The 17,616-nt window shown below is 41.9% G+C and overlaps 1 protein-coding gene across 1 annotated transcript in view; it reads right to left on the reverse strand.

The window, feature by feature from the left end:
* Positions 1–17,616, reverse strand: part of CADPS (calcium dependent secretion activator) — a 158,803-nt gene that overhangs the window by 57,498 nt on the left and 83,689 nt on the right. Inside the window, exons 16-17 of the mRNA XM_081820238.1 lie at positions 12,210–12,284; positions 11,246–11,329 (exon numbers count right to left, since the gene is read on the reverse strand). Coding sequence (XP_081676364.1) covers positions 11,246–11,329; positions 12,210–12,284 — 159 coding nt within the window. The remainder of the gene's footprint in view (positions 1–11,245; positions 11,330–12,209; positions 12,285–17,616) is intronic.

Raw genomic sequence — 17,616 nt, forward strand, 5'->3', positions numbered from 1 at the left:
CAGTTATGAAGAAGTGCCCACATAAGCACCACATAAATGCTACACAGAGGATGTACGTCATGAGGCCATCTTCCCTTCCTTTCCCTTTTCAAAGGGCTGGAGTGTATAAATGCTGTCTTTGCAGATGTGGGAACTGTGACACCAAAAATGTTTTATGGGAGGCTCACCAGGTGGCCATGGCTCAGAAAAATGATCAACTGGTTTTCCAAATCTGGTGCACATTTGAAAGAAAAGACTTAAACACTGAAATGTTTAAAAATAAGGTTTCCCTCAGTTGCTTATAAATAGAACCAGTGTAGGAAAAATTTTCAAATAATAGAATGTGAATATTGGAGTCCAAGTCTGGACTCTCCTGCCATCTCAAATCCTGGCTCTGTGAGTTTGGGAAAAACCATTGTTTAGTTTTCTCATGGACAGCATAGAAATACCAAACACCTGATATATATAGTCATATACAAAACTACGGGCGCATTTACCAATGACTGAATGCCCAACTGACACCATCTTATCTGATGCTTCTAACAACTTGTCCTCTCATTTTACAACTGAAGGAACTGTGGCTCAGAGTGGTTAAATCGGTTTCCTCAGGGAACACAGCTGAGAGCTAGGATTTGAACCCAAGTGGGTCTAACTTCAAAGGATCTGCCACCATATTACACTACCCCTACACTGCCCTACCTATTCATAGGATAATTTCCGAAGTCTGAAGATCAAACCTAGATGATGACTGTGGAGATACCTATGATGATATGCACCTATTACCACAAATAAGACCTCATATATAACTGTCATGTAACCATCATGCATATTCTTTAATTTTTTTTTTTAAGATTTTATTTATTTGACAGAGAGAGAGAGAGAGAGATCACAAGTAGGCAGACAGGCAGACAGGCAGAGGGAGAGGGAGAAGCAGGCTCCCCGCTGAGCAGCGAGCCCGATGTGGGGCTCGATCCCAGGACCCTGGGATCATGACCTGAGCCGAAGGCAGATGCTTAACCGACTGAGCCACCCAGGTGCCCCAACCATCATGCATATTCTGAAATGATCTCTGAGGACCTCTGTAGGCTTCTGAGGGTCTGGGGGAAGGCAGGAGAGAGCCCAGGCTTTCCTGGAGAGCGTCCTTAGGCAAGAACACAAAAACCTTGAGTTGTAGGGCTGCTGGTTGATTGCACGGCTTCTGTGCATGTTCATAAATATTGATTGTGATGAAACTATTATCATAGTAATGAGGGTAATAATGCCTCCTGCAGCCCATCCCACCACACTCCTCGAAGTCCCTACCTTTCATTAAACAAAGAGCTGCTGGCTCTGCTGGGGAGCTGGGCACGAGGCAGGGAAATGATCTCCATTCAGCAAAAGCATTCTGTTCCATGCACTGATTAGGAGCCGCAGGCTCATTAACGAGAATTGTTCATATCTCCTGTTGCTCAGGGTACTGTGCTCTGAGACTGGGTCCAGGAAGTGTATGTTCTCATCTCTCTTCCCCCCTGGGGCTTCCGAACAGATGCCCGATTGAAGTAGACATGTTTTTCCTTCCAGTTTCCCTCATTTCTGTCCCAATCCTTCATTCCCAGCGAGGATTTCTGCAAGGCTCAAAGGTTCCTTCAAACCCACCCTTTTAACGATGACTTAACAATGGTTGCATGCTTATTATTTGCCTGGCATAAGGCTAAGCACTTTACAAGTAATTAACCCTCACAATGGAGGGCATGATGATTATTAACATGGATGGATGAGGAGACTGAGCTCAGAGAGGTTTAACAACTTCCTCAAAGACACATAGCTGGCAGCATCACGTAGCTTCCTCAGAGACACAAAGCTGGTGTTAATATGGGTGTGCTGGACTCCAGGGTGTGACCTCTTCACGACGCTGTACTGCTTTTCCATTTGTCTATTTACATGGCATACTCTCATTTGAGGAGAAACTTGGAAGTACAAACTGAAAAGCTTTAATTTTATAAATTCTCCAAGCAGGTCAAAGGCTTATTTTTATTCCATCATAGTGGGGCCTTTTTTGGGTTTTGCTCTGCCTTCAGAACACCTCTCAACACTGAGAAGCCCAACAGAATGAAAGCTGGAAGAGGGCGAGCACCATGTCTTACCTGTGTCCCTCTGGCTTCCTTGGTGCTACGCAAAGGAGAACCGTGCTGTCATGACTGAAAGTCCTGTTTCTGCATGAAGGGATCACCTGTCAGCCGATGCCCTCCCCTTGTCCCCCAGCTGCCTCAGCCTGAACTTGAGGGCACAGATTGTTTGCATCACCACTGCCAGTGATAACTTGTCCATCAGAGTCAGTCTAGGTCTGCTGCACATGGAGAATTCTTTTTCCTCACCTCAGGTAAAGAGTGGAGACAACAAACAAATGGATGAGGGACAAGGTCTGGGTTCTGTGTCTAACATGTCTAGATGTTCAAGTCATTTTCATTCTCTGGTCTCAGTTTATACAACTGCAAAATGGGGGCATGGAGAAGGTATCACAACCTCCCAAACTTCTGGCATCAACACCACGTTCCTGACTTTGGCTATGGCCCATGTGCTGTCTGTACTATACTTACTTCTATACTTAATATTTTTCTTTAAATTGCCTCACTTTTTAAATACTTAATTATAAAAAGAAAATGTATACCACTGCCATAAATGGAAAATCAATATCAAGATACAATCAAGAGGAGAAGGAAGTAAAAGTACACGCAGCATAAATTAAAATAACATCGTTATATTCTAGGTAGACACGGTTGCCTGCAGAGGGTGCTGAGCCCAAGACCTGCTCCCTCTTTCTCTCTTTCTCTCTGTTACACATGAAGATTTGAAATTTTAGAGAAGTGTAAAAGACGCATAAGCACTCACTGGATACTTTCCCCTTGATATAAAGATAAAGATGAAAATGAAATTAAAAAGGGGATCATTCTTTCACAGTGGAATTGGTGTTATTTAATGCAGCATTTCTGTGGCATCTAACATCATCTCAGGTACCATGTGGTGCATCTCCGGCGCTTGGAAAACACTCAGGGATATGTAGAAAGGAAGGAGGAGGAGGAAGAAGAGGAAGAAGAGGGAGGGAGGAGCCACCGTGTTTGGCAGCACGTGCCAATTCTGTGGAGGAATTTGACCACGGTCCATTTCGAGCTGCGAGGGGGACATCACAAAATGCAGAGATTGGAAGATATGTGGAGAAGTGGCGCTCACCAGCAGGGAGGAACTGAGCAGACACAGTGCATCACTGGGAACACTGGACCAGAAAACCTCAAATGTTCCTTCGGTTGTATGCACTCTCGATAGTAACTTCCAGACAATGAGAGCTAAGATCTTTAAAAAAAAAAAAAAGTCTTTCTATTTTTACAACTCCTAGCCTAGTAATTTACATATAGCAGTCATGGAAAACATGGTGACAGATCAAGTAATTGGTGCTACTACTCAGGACTCAGTGATGTAACCACAGTAAGAACCATAATAATAACAATAGCAAGTATCAAATGCTTACCTCATTCCAGGTACATAACATTTTCTCATTTAATTCTAACAACATCACGTAATAGAGGTCTTATTATTAGGCCCATTATATAGGTCAGTAAACTAAGGTCAGAGCTTAATTAACCCATCCAGTAATGGGCAGAACCGGACAAACAAGTAACATAGGTGTATGTTGAAATAAACCTGATTCAACCTAAAATAAGCATGGAGAATGGGTTATTCAATTCTGATTAACTGAATATTTTGGTTAATAGGTATTCTAGAAACTGTATATGAATGAAAAATTCTGGAAGAATTAAAACACGAAAGAGGCACCTGGGTGGCTCAGTTGGTTAAGTGTCTGACTCTTGATCTCAGCTTGGGTCTTGATCTCAGGGTTGTGAGTTCAAGACCTGTGTTGGGCTCCACACTGGGTGTGGATCCTACTTAAAAGAAATAAGAATAAAATAAAATAAAATAAAATAAAATAAAACACTAAATACTAAAATACACTAAACTTAGTGGAAAACATTTTTGATGAATCAGAATTTTGAGTACAAGGATGTGCTGAAATGGAGCTGTAGAAGAGTTTTGGTTGATCCTGTGACAAACAGTGATTTGGGTTGCTTAGGAGAAATGATTACTATACTAAAGACCGACCAGGTAAGAGAATAGTTAGAAGTGCTAGGATCATTTAAACCTTCTTACAGGTTGAAGTTGAAGGTAAGGCTAAGGGCTATTTACTTGGCATCCACAGAGTGCAGGGTGTCCTGCCGGGTCACTGTGCACCATAGCTGTAATCATCTCGTCAGCTCTCTGAAAGAGGCACCAGCACCCCCACTCAACAGATGAAGAGACTGAGGCTCACAAATGTTTGTTATTTGTATAGACCACATTTGTATATATTTGTATAGACCACATTTCTGTTAGTCTGGGCTTCATAATCACAGCTCTCCCTCCAACTTTCTGGTGATAAGCTTCCTACTACACGTGGTTTAGAGGTCAAGGCAGCATTTCTAACTTTTAATTTCAGAACAATTACTTTGTTTTTGAAGCCTCATCTGTATTCATTAGGTATTTCTTTCATAGCTGACATTTCTGGGACCCGGTTGCTCAGCATCTCACAGTCTGGAGAAAATACTGTGTCTGTCTTATGTTTGTCTGTTTACTAAAGAGCATTAAGGGAAATGGTTAACTCTGGATGCTTCTTTTTTTCTTCTGGAAAGCGTCTGCAGGGCTGCTTTGGACAGCACATATGTTAATTGTCAACTGTGTTTTCAAGGCATGAACTGGAAATGAGGATGATGTCCTACTAGGTGATAAAATTATCTGTCATAAACCCCAAAGTGGATGTCAAGTTCTGAACCATTGGGGAAGGGCTGATGAAAGAGGTCGGTCGAAGGCATGGCAGATCAGTGCTTTACAATTCTTGAACATTTCAGAGCACGGTGGTTTGTTTTTTTTTTGGTCAGTGTGAACAAACTGCATTAGACAAAATGAGTCTTGCCTTCCAATGGTGGCTCAAAGCTTCAAAATCAAACTACAAATCCCACGTTTCTGATAACAGTAGCCAGTCTCTCTGTGACCTCTCTTAGCTTCTCCAGCTGAATCAGTTTTGGATAATGTCTCTTGTAAGCCCTTTGAGCCCATCACCATGGGCAAGTTCTTTCATTATCAGGCTGTTCCTTCCTTAACAGACTAGCTGTTCTTTCACTCCATGCCTGTCCTTTTCCTCCTTTTAGTCTGGCTTTTCCCCGAGTCACAGTGGACTTCCAGTTCCCAGAATGCCCTGGACCTTCCCTTTCTCCTCTTTGTACCCTGTACTCTTTCTTCTCTTCTTTGCAAGATCCACTAGATCTCAGCTCAAATGTCATTTCCTTCATGGCCTCCCAGATGAGGTTGGGTGCCTTCAGGCTACTGTCCCATTGCATCAGCTACTTCTCCCTCTCTCGGGAAAACTGCCACATGTGTAAACTACTTGTTGAGAATATATCTCCCTCATGAGAATACATACTAAGAGGCATGATCCTTCTTACTCATTGCTATGTCCCCAGTGCCTGGCATCAAGTAAGCACTCAACAAACATGTTGAATGAAGGCATAATATGAAACTGAAGATTATGTGGAAAGCACAGAAGAAGTGAGGATTGTGAATGTCTATTCCTTTGGTTTTATTGCAAAACAGTTGGTGGGTAAATTACTTATAAAATATTATTCCTGGTAAGATGTGAAAAAAATAGAGGACTTTCCCTTAGAAGTGGTATCAGTAAGTGGATGGTTCCTAGAAGAGTTGCTAATTGACTTCATTTATGAGTTTCTCTGCTTCTATGGAGAATAACATTCTGGAGATAATAAAGGAATAAATCTAAGATGGAGTCTTAGTACTTGTATGACTTTGGACAAATAACTCAACTTCTCTCATCTGTAAAATGGGGATAATAATTGTATCTATTGCATAGGGTGACTGGGAGGATCAATGAAGAAATGCATGTGAATCACTTAGCACAGTGCCTGACGCATAGTAAATGTTCAGGAAATGTCAGCTATTACCACCATGATGGGTGCTTCTGTCCAAGGCAGGCATCTCCACTCTGAAGGAAGCCAACTGACTTGAATCACATGTATTCAGCATCTGATAATCTGCTGATGTTACCCTCTGAGGGTAGAACAAGACCTCTCCATCTATTCCACCATCACCAGCCCACACTATGAAAAGCCATCTCTCCCATGCTGGGCATTCCCTGAAGCCAAAGCAAAAATGAGACGTCATCAGAGATAATACTAACAATTATGAACACTCACCCCACTCTAAAATTTGAACTGCTTCCTGACCACAATGTTCTGGGGACAGAAGTGAATTCCTTTGATCCAGTTCTGGCTTTTGACCAAAGTGGCAGTCTTGTTCTTTGGCATGACAACAAGAGCTCTGCATAAAAGCAGTCTATGCTGCTGGTTGATCTGCACTTAACACCAGCCCTGGTCTTAGATTCTAGCAGGAAGAAGCATGTCTACTTTGTTTCATTTCTAAGTGGCAAACAATTAAAATGCTAGCAAATGGAAAGAAAGGGTGAATGCGGGTGATTTGAGACCTAGGAGATTGGACAGAGGGTGGGGTTTAGTCCCCTGACAGCTCTGAATGGGGCTTTATCCTGCCTGTCCTGCGTGGCTTCCATTTTCATCGTGACCATCTCAAATGGACTGGCTTGATGGAGGAATCTTGAGTGAATTCTAGGGGCCTTCAGAGGATTTGAGGTAATCATTCTCTCTGCCAGGGGAGTGGGTGTGGGCCCCTTCAACATCGTCACTCCTCCTTGGAGGCTCCAGAGTTTAATGGGAGAGAGTACACTGGTCAAGCTGGAGGGCTTAACCTCTCCGAGCCTCAATCTGATCTTCTGCACAAGAGCATTGCTGGAATGGCAGTGTTCAGAGGATGCAATGAGAAAAATGTATTTAAAGCACTTAGCCCTGTGCCAGGCACTTAGCAAGTGCTTAAAGAACAGGAGCGGTTGCTCCTGTCACTATTTTAGACTTCTAAATTCATCTAATAAAACCATCATCGTATTACGCCAAAGGGAATGAAAAGCCAAGTGTGGTTCTCTGTTCCAGGTCACAGAGCTCCCAGGTGAAGGGCAGGGCTGGGACCCCATCCCAGGTCTCCCCCCCGCCCCCCAGCTGTCTTTCTGCTGTACACCGCTGGCTGTCAGGACTCATTTGGTGCAGAGGAGCTCTTCAAGACCTCCCCGCGCAGGGGCCTTCCATGGTGCCCCCTTCAATCGAGTCTCCACCCCAACATGTGCTCAGTCTCTAAATCCTGTCCATGTTCCTTCCAAAATATCCTACAAAAATGCCTCCTACTTTCCTGCCTCCTGGTCATTGCAATTGCTGTTCCGTCTAGAAGATTCTCCCCTCTTTTCCAGCCATGGCTGACCCCCCCCTTAGTTTCAGCCCACATCCCTCCTCCTCAGAGACCTTCCGTGACCATCCTCACTGAAGCAACTCTACCCCCATCTCCTTTCTCTCTTTCTCTCCCTTTCTTTCCAGTTTGTGGCCTGTATAGCACTCCCCTGCCCTTTAATTTTCTTTCCTTTTTTATTGTCTCTTTTCCTAAATGTAAGCTCCAAAAGGACAGAGAACATGTCTTCCTTGCTCATTGCTGTGTTCCCAGCAACTAGCACAAGGCATGACACATAGGTGCCTGGTAAATACATGCTGGGTGAATGAATGAACGAGTGAATGAAAGAATGAGTGGATTCCAGAACTAGCATATTTGTTAACACCTGGATAGGACCAAGGAAAGGATTTTAATTTGTTCGGAGAGAGACCTAGGTACCTGCTTGTCCCCCTTCCTGGTCTCCTAAAAGAACAGTGTGAGGCTACCCACCAGACAAGGACCCTTCCAAGCAGGCAACCCACACAAAAGCACATCTTGCAGTCAGGGGAAATGGGCGGATAGTTGCTAATTGCGACTTCCAACTGGGCTGATCTTTCCAAAGTTCGAAAGGCGCCTGCCTCCAGAAATCCCAGGCTGCTCCTGCTGCTGAGGCTGGGGAGGGAAGAGAGGAGGGGTGTGCCTGGATGCCTCTCGGGCTGGCACGAAGAAGCCACATCTCCTCCTCCCTCCTCCCCCCAGCTCCTCTCCAAGAGAGGAAGCAATGCAGATGGAGACGAGAAATAAATATTCCTGCCTGCTCCGTGCCACTGCAGACGTTTTCCAAAATGTCTGGCTTGGACCATGAAATCAAGCCCACCCAGGAAAGGAGGCGCTCAGCGGGAGAAAGAGGGGGGAAAGGGTGGTATATTTGTCGATACTTGTCAGCTTTCTGGGGGGCACAGCACATGGCTCATACTTGGCAGCCCTGCTGAGGTGGGGACGTGGTAAGTGCACAGTAATACTTGAAGAATTGAATCAGAAACAGGAGCAGAGTTAAGGAAATCCTGCCAGGGTGCCGGCACCACCTCTCTGCCTTTGTCCAGAGTCCCGGGACTCACAGCTGGCTCTCGCCTCATTCATTTCCAGGCTCTTTCCACAATGCCCGCTGCCCCTGCTCAACCTTCTGCTCTCGCCTCCACTCCACTCTGGCGTGATTACTACAACTGGGCTGCAGGAAGTCTTCAAAGGCCCATTGAAATTTGGGCAGGAGCTCAGAATCCACGTGCGGAGATAGATATTCCTGCCACCTCTAAGCACAGCTCGCATTCTCCAACGCTGGAATACCAGCAGGAGATGAGAACAGAGGCTGCAAATGATAAGTGGGTGCTTTTGGCCGTGGGATGGCCAAGTGTGTGGGAGAAGTGTCACTAAGGAAGGGAAGTTACAGGCCCAGCAACAGGCACTGAAGTGTTCTGCAGTTACGGGGACTTCACTAGGCATGCTGTGAGGCTGCAAAATGTCTCAGAAAAGAGATGAGAGCATGAGAATTTCAGCTTGAAAACTCCTGCCTAGGCTATGCTAGGTCTTTGTTTCTCACCCTCCTGTGAGAATCCCCCTGGTACAGCGTCCTTGTACTGCTGCTATGGGACCCCCTTCCACTAGTTCTACTGGGAAGTCAGTCATGAGGGTGGGGCCCTGGGTGGACTGAATTCTGCTCTATAAAAAAGCAGAGGGGCTTTCCTGGTTTGCACTCGTTCAAGTCCAGCGCAGTGAAAACACTTGCTCAAAATGAAGACTCGAAGAAAGTGATATCTTTTGTGGGTGTCAGGGGAATGTTTTCCAGAAATGCTGCAGTTAATTCTGCCTCTTTTCACCATTTCCATGACTTCACTGAGGAATGAAAGATTATCTAATATTTCCCACTCATGTGCCCCGAATTCTTCTTTATGGATCTTCCCCACTCATCTGCCCATCCGACTTCCAGTGCTAGGCAACTGCCAGCTGAATCCCACTCTTTCCAGGAAGCTGTTCAATGGTGGGGGAAGCTGGCAGGAGACCTGGATTGCTGTGTGACCTTGGACACATTACTTCCCCTCTCTGGGCCTTGGTTTCTTTGTCTGTCAAAGGAGTGGCTGGATAGATATCCTATCAGCTGGGACAAATTATGGGTGGTTCTATAGAGAGCTACAGGATAGACTTCTTATTGTCGCCATCGTCTACCCCACATTTACCACTAAATTCTAGGGACTAGGACCGTCACACTTCTGGGGCTGAGTTCATTCCTTATATCTGGAAGTTTAGAGCTGCATATTAAAACAAGCTGGGTATGTGGATACATGGATGCTATCTAGAATTGTTTTAAATGTTTTTTGTCTACATTTCCCTTAATTCCCAGAAAATCTAACGCATGGGAAATACCAATGGAAGGCATATTTTGGGAGAACTTGTGTGCATGTGTGTTTGCGCTATATAATAATCATGTTGGTTATCTTTCATTAATGATAACCACCATTTATTGAGGCCTACTTTGTGCGAGGACTATGCCATGCGCTTTCACTTACATTATTATCTTCACAACAACTCATAGAAGACCTTATCCACTCCTCACTCCCATACATCATGGTAGTTGACCACAATTAACACGAGTGTGCACAAACCGAAACCAAAATTACACAACAGCACCCCTCCCCAAAGCCAAAACCAAAACCAAAGCAAAGCTTTGGCTGAGAGAGACTGAAACAGCTACTGAAGATCACACAGCTGGTGGATATTGGCAATGGGATTTGAACCTGGTTCTGCTAGATTCCAAAGATGATGATGTGCTACCCCCTAGCCTGTGCTGGGCCTCGTCTCGGCATTCTGTTCCTTTCTAGGAGATTCTTCCTACATTAAGGCTCTTTTAAAGATCCAGAGATAATAGGACTTAAGCTGACTGCCTTTCCTATGGCATTGTCAGAGGAAAACAGCTAGTCTCAGAGCCAGCAAAAACCCTGCTATCAGAAATGGCAGGACAAGATGCAGCTGTCATAGGCAATGAGCACAAGAAGGGTGGGAGAACCAGGCCCCCAAAGCAGCCCATTTCCAGTGACCATCTCCTTTGGTCATTTGCCTACAGAGAATTAGGCTGGCTTCTGCCCACAACCAAACTCGCTTCTAATTCTGCCACAGAATTAGAGCCCCTCACAATTTGTACAGATTCGGTCATCTGCTCCAGAGGTTGTAAACTCCGGTGTTCCCAAGCCCAGGCAGGTATATGAATGAGCAAAATCGCCAGGAGGACACTACAGGAAACTGGCAAACACATGTCTGGTCAATGGGGACCACTGTGACTTGGCTCCAGCAGACGGTTGCTATGCATGTATGCAGGCCCAGAGCTGCTAACTGTGCCCTTTATGAATAAAGCCTGGAATATGGACATCCCTGTGAATTCTCCGGATTTTTAAATGAAGGCAACTAATTCAATTAAGAAAAGTGTACCTGACACAGTGAGGACCAAATAAAACATATTTAAAAGCTCTGTCTGATCTGAAGGTCTCTATTTGCAACCTTTGAAATTAATTTTCTTCATTTACAGATGGGGAAATGGTAGCCCAGAAACAGGAAGTGATTTGTCTGAGATAGCTAACATGGGCTCAGGCCAACAACTCTCTTTTGGATACATACGTATAGAGACATATGTGTGTGTGTGTACATACATATATATACATACATACTGGATATTCACAAGTGAAATAGAAATGATTTTGGATTACCTGCTGTTGTGAAATGTCCTGCTTATTCTTCTAATGTTATTATACATTGGCAGTTGACCTCAATTAACATACTTATAACCCAAACCAAAGTGACACATTGGCACCTTGCCCTTAAACCCAAACCCAAACCAAAACTAAAACGAAAACCAGGAAGAAAGAAGCTCTTTACTTACGGTAAATGACAAAAAAGAAGAAAACAAAGTCCCTTCGTCATATCTGGATAATTTTGCCAGTACTCCTTCCAAGATAGTAACAAACTAGTAAAACAGCAAAAAAAGAAGAATTATTATTTCAAACTCTAATTGTTCACACCAAGGAGCAACATTCCCCAATCACACAGAGACTAGCGATGACCTCGCTCGGTTTTGCCTTCTATTATTTGATTCCCGCTTTTGGGGAAAGGAATAGATGCTTTCACACAGAAATATTTGACTTATCCGGCTTTCTCTTCATTATTATGTGATTGCAAATATAGAGTGTTACAGAAGTATAAAGTGACAAAATATTATTGAGTTGCATACAGCATGCGATAATATTAAATGCACTTTTCAAAATCCAAAACTGTGCAAAGCAGTTTTTACGTTACATATTAGCACTACATTTAATCCAATCTATTTTTATTTGTATTTTATCAGTAATTTGGGGGAAACAGAAGTTTAGCACTGGCAAATATAAATGTCTTCCCATTCAGCATTACTTAGTTAAAATTCTATAATTCATGAGGGTGACTGAAATAGCTTTATCTGACTTTTATGTTTTATTATGACTCTCGCTGCATGTGAAACGAGGGGAGAGGGGGTTTTCAGGATGGCAGAATTCCTTATTACCGTTTAACTTTCTGTTTCTAAAATCTAACTTTGTCAGGGCTGAAAAACAAAACAAACATTTTCCACATAACCTAGTGCAACGTCTGGGGACAATTTCTTATTAAGTTAACACATGCCACTTCATCGATTGATCTTCACACGGCTCGCAATCATCAGAAAAAATCATTCTGAGCCTGGGTGACGTACGATCTTATTTCCTGAGAGATACAAGTATCCAGCTCAACTTTTTAACGTGTTACATTTTAATGGAAATGCAGATATAACAAAGCGATGTTCACAATGAAACATTTCACCTGAAGCTGAAGGTTACCTTTGCAACCAAGAGTGTTATCATTTCTTTAACAGTTTCTTCAATTAGTTCATCTATTTTTGAATGGTATTGATGCTAAAGAACACAGAAAGACAAATATTAGCATGTTGGGGAGGTGATGGCACTGCATCCGTCAGTAATTTTTAGACAACACAATTTATAAATAAAGCCTGGCCTGCAGACCCAGTTTATTTCCATACTCCCAGAAGCAGCTGTAAGATTCTGACTCCAGGTCTTTGATAAAGAGAGATCTGAAGCTCTTAAAAAAGTTACCAGGCACATGGTTCCTCACCCAAGGCTTTTGATAGCTTTGATATGTGTAGATACATACACACGATTACAAATAGCATGCATGGATGGCTTCATGGCCTAGCGGTGTGTGGGTCTGGAACTTACAAAACAAGGTATCACAATAATTTAATACAGGGGATGAAAACTTCTCTTTGGAAAACTGCTGGGGCTTGTGGCTCAGAATTTGACCAAGACCACTGTGACTGATTTTGCAAAAACTGTTCTGAAACCCTCTGATACTTTGGGTTCATGCCCCAGAGCCCACTAGTTCTATCTCTAGATGTTGACTGAGTGCCAAGGCAAAGTGTCATTTTCTGAACCCCTGTAGCAGCCACTCATTTTCTCTATTCATGGAAAAGCAGACGCAGGTTTAGAGCCTCCACTAAGACTCCTGTTAAATTTTTCAATTTCTCTAAAGGCTGCTGTCGATTAAATTTAAATAGTAATTCAAAAACAAACCCCCACACAAACAAAAATCTGCTGTAAATGCCAGGAAAAGAGGAAAAGCGATTTCAACAGAAAATACTGTATGCCAGTTCCTTGACATTTATTAGATCATTTTAGTATCCATTTGAATTATTCTGTATTCCTTAATAAAAAATAACAATGCAAAACATTGCTATTTGGAAAGGAAAATGCACTTACCCACTTTTTAGCAAACTTTCAGAAGGATGATTAATTAGGAATAGAAAAAAAAAGGAACAGTGCAAATAAAAATTAGGACAAAAAGACACATGAGAAAATGAAAATTAAACAAACCATTCAAAAAGCTATGAAAACATACAGAAATAATAAGCCATGGGAATGTGGGTTGATATTCTGATAACTGGCAATCAGAATTAATGAAAGTAAGTAAAGGGATGTGAATTAAGTTAATTCAGTAAAAGTCACAGGGGAATTTCGCTTGTAATTGTGAGACCTGGATAAAGTCCCAGTGCAAAGTTAGGAAGTCAGGTCGCCTACGAAAATATAGTTCAGTTTCCTCATCTGTAAAAAAACAGATACTACTACTAACCACTCAGGACCAATGGGTGGGGTGGAAAGGGAAGCCAGTACAAATACTGCTTTTGGAAAGAGAATGAAGCAAACCCTGTTTAAAGATATTTAGCAGCTCTGTTCTTCTATTATTATTATTATTATTATTATTATCTTATTACTTATTATTATTTAAAAACCATTTCCTGGTGGTCCTGTTCTCAGCCTCATAGATCCATTATGAAGATCAAGTGAAGATCAGATGTGAAAACATCTTGTCAACTATAACTGCAATTCAAATATTATTTGTTCAAGTTCATAAAGCAGAAGCTAAGGGTAAGGAGATATGGTCTTAATGCTCCATCTTCCCATTTTAGTTACCTTTCAGTTGATTAGAGGAAAAACAATAAACCAAATGGTCCATGTTGTGTAGTCCTGATGAATCAGAACCCACGTTGGCTCTACTGCTAGCTTCACGAAGGGATTTACTAGTAAGTGGCATAAACCTGAAGCTAAATGCAAAAACTATCTGCAGAATTCTGTGCTAGAAACACAAAGAAAGATGTCAGAGCAAAAGAATTCAGGAATATTGACAGGGCTCCAAATTCATTTTTAGGTCTTGAGATAAGATCCAGTATCACATGCTTACTTTCCTCCTCATGTGACTGCCTCACTCTGCTTGATTTTCTTTGGATTACTATAAATGATTCACATTTATTAAATTAATTATGAGATTCAACTAACTCAGAAAAGCAAGTTGTAGGCAAAATAATACAATCTGAAATATTAAACGAGGGGCATCTAACCAAGCAAAGAACATCACTGAGAATAGAAACATTCTCTTGAAAAACTTGGGTGAAATGGCAAGCAGAGCCAAGAGCAGTTGTTTTCCACACACCAAGAAAGATACAGGCTCTTGGTCTGAGGTGTTAGTAATGTTATTCTTTCTTGAAAATCAAATAAGCTTTCTCTTCACAAGTGGGGGGAACCTCAAACCTTTTCATTCTGGAAGGAGTCCAAACTGAAGGATATGGAGATGTAGTGGATCGATGGGAACCTCTTCCCGCCTTCAATTTTTCCATGCCAAACTTGGCCCTGACCTCCCCACAGAGAGTCCCACTGTCTCTTCACTCTAAACAAATATGATTCTCTCCACTCCTGTTCACATTTCTTTTTTTCTGTCATGAAAAGATTGTTTTGATATGATTATTCTGCCTCTTACTTCCAGAGGAAATTTGAACATGTCATTCTCTGCTGGTCTATTTCCTCATCTCCTCAGTGGGACTAAGAATGACCCCTGTGAATACAGGAATCATATTCACCTAACACAGTAGTGAAACAATGCATGGAAATATGGTATAGAAACTGAGAAGCACTATATAGCGGTATTACTACTATTATCATTAACTGGTTAGCATAGTGGTTACATGCGTGTTGACATTTCTCTACACTCATGTAAAATCTATATATATTCTGTTGTATGTAAATTATAATCTCAATTAAATAAAACCTACTTTGGGAAAGATCGTTCAGCAGGGTAACATCCACTCTGTTTATCATGCATTAAAGTAGTATATACCAAAGCAGTCCCCATTCCTATGTGAGGAAGTACAAAATGCACGAATTTCTTTTACCAGAGTCTCCTGAGACTCATTTGATTAACTAGCTTTTCTGGGACAATAGTGAGCACTCGACCTTCATTATGCTCTTTCTGGGGAGATTATTTGTTCCATGCACACGTGAAGCTCTATGAAGGGGTATAAACACTACCGGGGCATCTTTTAGGTAGCATTCCCCCAATAAGATAATCTTGTCACAAGTCTCTTGCAGTCCGTCTGGACTATCTAATTCCATCTGCATCTCAATATGGGTACAAAGAGGGATCCTTCCTATTTTTGCATTTTCCAGTTCCCTCTCTGGGTGTCACTGGATTGGCCTGACCCTAGTGGTAGTAGTGGTAATAATAATAATAATAATAATAATAATAATAATACACATAAATTATATTCTGGGGCACTAGATCATGATAATAGCAAGGGAACTGCTAATCTTCAATGGTATGGAAAGTCTGGGAGTTCACTTCTGCTTCTGATGAGCTGAGCTGCGGCAAATTCACAATCACTTTGTAAAAATCATTCCACTTGACTTCCTGCACTGCACATTTTGCCTTGTCATGGAACAGATTGTGTGTATGTTGTCTTTCTGTTAAGACCATCTGACCTTGGAAATGAGATAAAAACACACTAGACCAAGCAAAAAACTAATACACAATTTCCTCTCTATTGGTGCTTTGCAAATTTTAATGAAAAAATAAATATTTAAGATGGAAAAGTATGATTAACAAATGTTTCAATAGCTGCCTTTAGATGAGATTTTACCCTGGTGATGAAAGTGATCTTAAGATGGGAGAATATTGTATCACCTGGCCAGTCACTAGTCTAAAACACTTTGAGAGAGTTGGAATCCAGGTGGAAGCAGGTACTATAACTAGATCTACATGTGAGCTTAATATCCATACTCACAAAGTGATAACTATGCAAAAGCATTGAACTGCTACCTATTCTCCCAATTTCCAGTCATCCTTGGCCAATCTCATTTTTACAATTCAGTTGACTTTGGAGATGAATATCCCCATTCTGCAAAGTAAGAAAAATTAAGAAGAGACCATTTGCACGAGACTTCCCATTGAAGTTCTATTCAAGGTCACAGCTAGCAAGGTCCCTCAAAGGAAGTATATATTTGCAGAAAATGATGTCTGGCTTCGTTCTGACTCTTACTATTCTCAGTCACTTGGTATTCTAAGGTCAGCAGAGGCCTCTGTTTCCATGAGCTGGTCACACAGGTGTTTCTGATTCAATTATGCTAAGGAGAAATGGCATAGCGGGGTCTCTCTAGCATGGCTTGAGAAACTGGCAGTCTTATGATAAGAGCCACAGACTAGAATACAGTATTGGATGAGTCTTTAATAAAACTCATTTGGTCTGGGAGGAGGGGTATGGGGGCTCAGGAAAAATGAGAAATGTTTATCAGCCTTGGTTATTGTTTTAATTAAAAAAAAAGCAGAAAATTGAATGAAGTGTTTTCTACTTTATCAAATAGAACAATGTCCAGAAAGAAGTAGGCATTGCTACTTAGCCTCAAAAATGTTACTATTTGGGCATATCCAAGACAACGTTCTAATCTGACATCCAGAAGCGAGGGAGGTTTATCCTTAGTTTCAACAAGCTCCATATCTCTCAAAGGTTGTGTGTCACCTGCTGTATCTCTCAAGTGACAAATGATGACAGTAAAGTTGTAAGAGTAAGGACTTGCTCAAGGTCACAGAGTTTGGCAGCTAAGGTATGAGCTCCATAATATGTACTTCTTAAGCCACTAGACAACCTGTTCTTCTAGAAAACCATGACCCCAAGTTTAAGCCAAGGTCATTCTACTGTAGCACTGAAGTGATCAGTGGTAAAGAAAAGAGCAGGATCCCCTTGTGACAAAATCAACTTGCTATTTTTCATCATATATCTCCAACTAGGGGCTACCGTCTGGCTTAACAAGGTCCATAGGTCACCTGAAATGCAAAATTGTGGGAAAGTATTTTTTTCTCCTGGGCACTGGTTCCCTAAATTTTATCAAATTTTCAGTGGGGCTGTGACAATAACCCTTGCCACCCAACTCCCACTACTCTCTCCAAACCCCAGTTCAAAAAGAAAGAAGTTAAGATCAGAATGACTTGGCTTGTTTGGAAAGATTGCTTAGCATCTGACTAGGTATGTGGGAGTTCTTTAAATATGGCCACAATTGAGTCAATTTGAAGAGGGACTGTAAGAGCTGCTGAGGGGAAAGGAGGCCAGTCCTAGTGCAACACAATCCTTCTTCATCCTAGAATGTCTTGTGAAACTCAGTTGAAAAGGACATCTCGGGAAACTCCAAGGGGAGAGAGATAGACTGGACTCCATCAAACTAAAAAAAATGATTGTGTTTTAAGGGATACTACCAAGAAAGTGAAAAAGACAACTGGCAGAATGGGAGAACATAGTTGCAAATCATATATATGATAATGGTTTAGTATCCAGAATATATAAAGAACTCTTTCAGCTAAATAATAAAAAGACAATTTAATTTTTTAAATGGGCAAAGGATTTAAATAGAC

Source organism: Leptonychotes weddellii, chromosome 1, assembly GCF_054177405.1.
Source record: "Leptonychotes weddellii isolate Sample4059 chromosome 1, ASM5417740v2, whole genome shotgun sequence".
Taxonomy (NCBI): domain Eukaryota; kingdom Metazoa; phylum Chordata; class Mammalia; order Carnivora; family Phocidae; genus Leptonychotes; species Leptonychotes weddellii.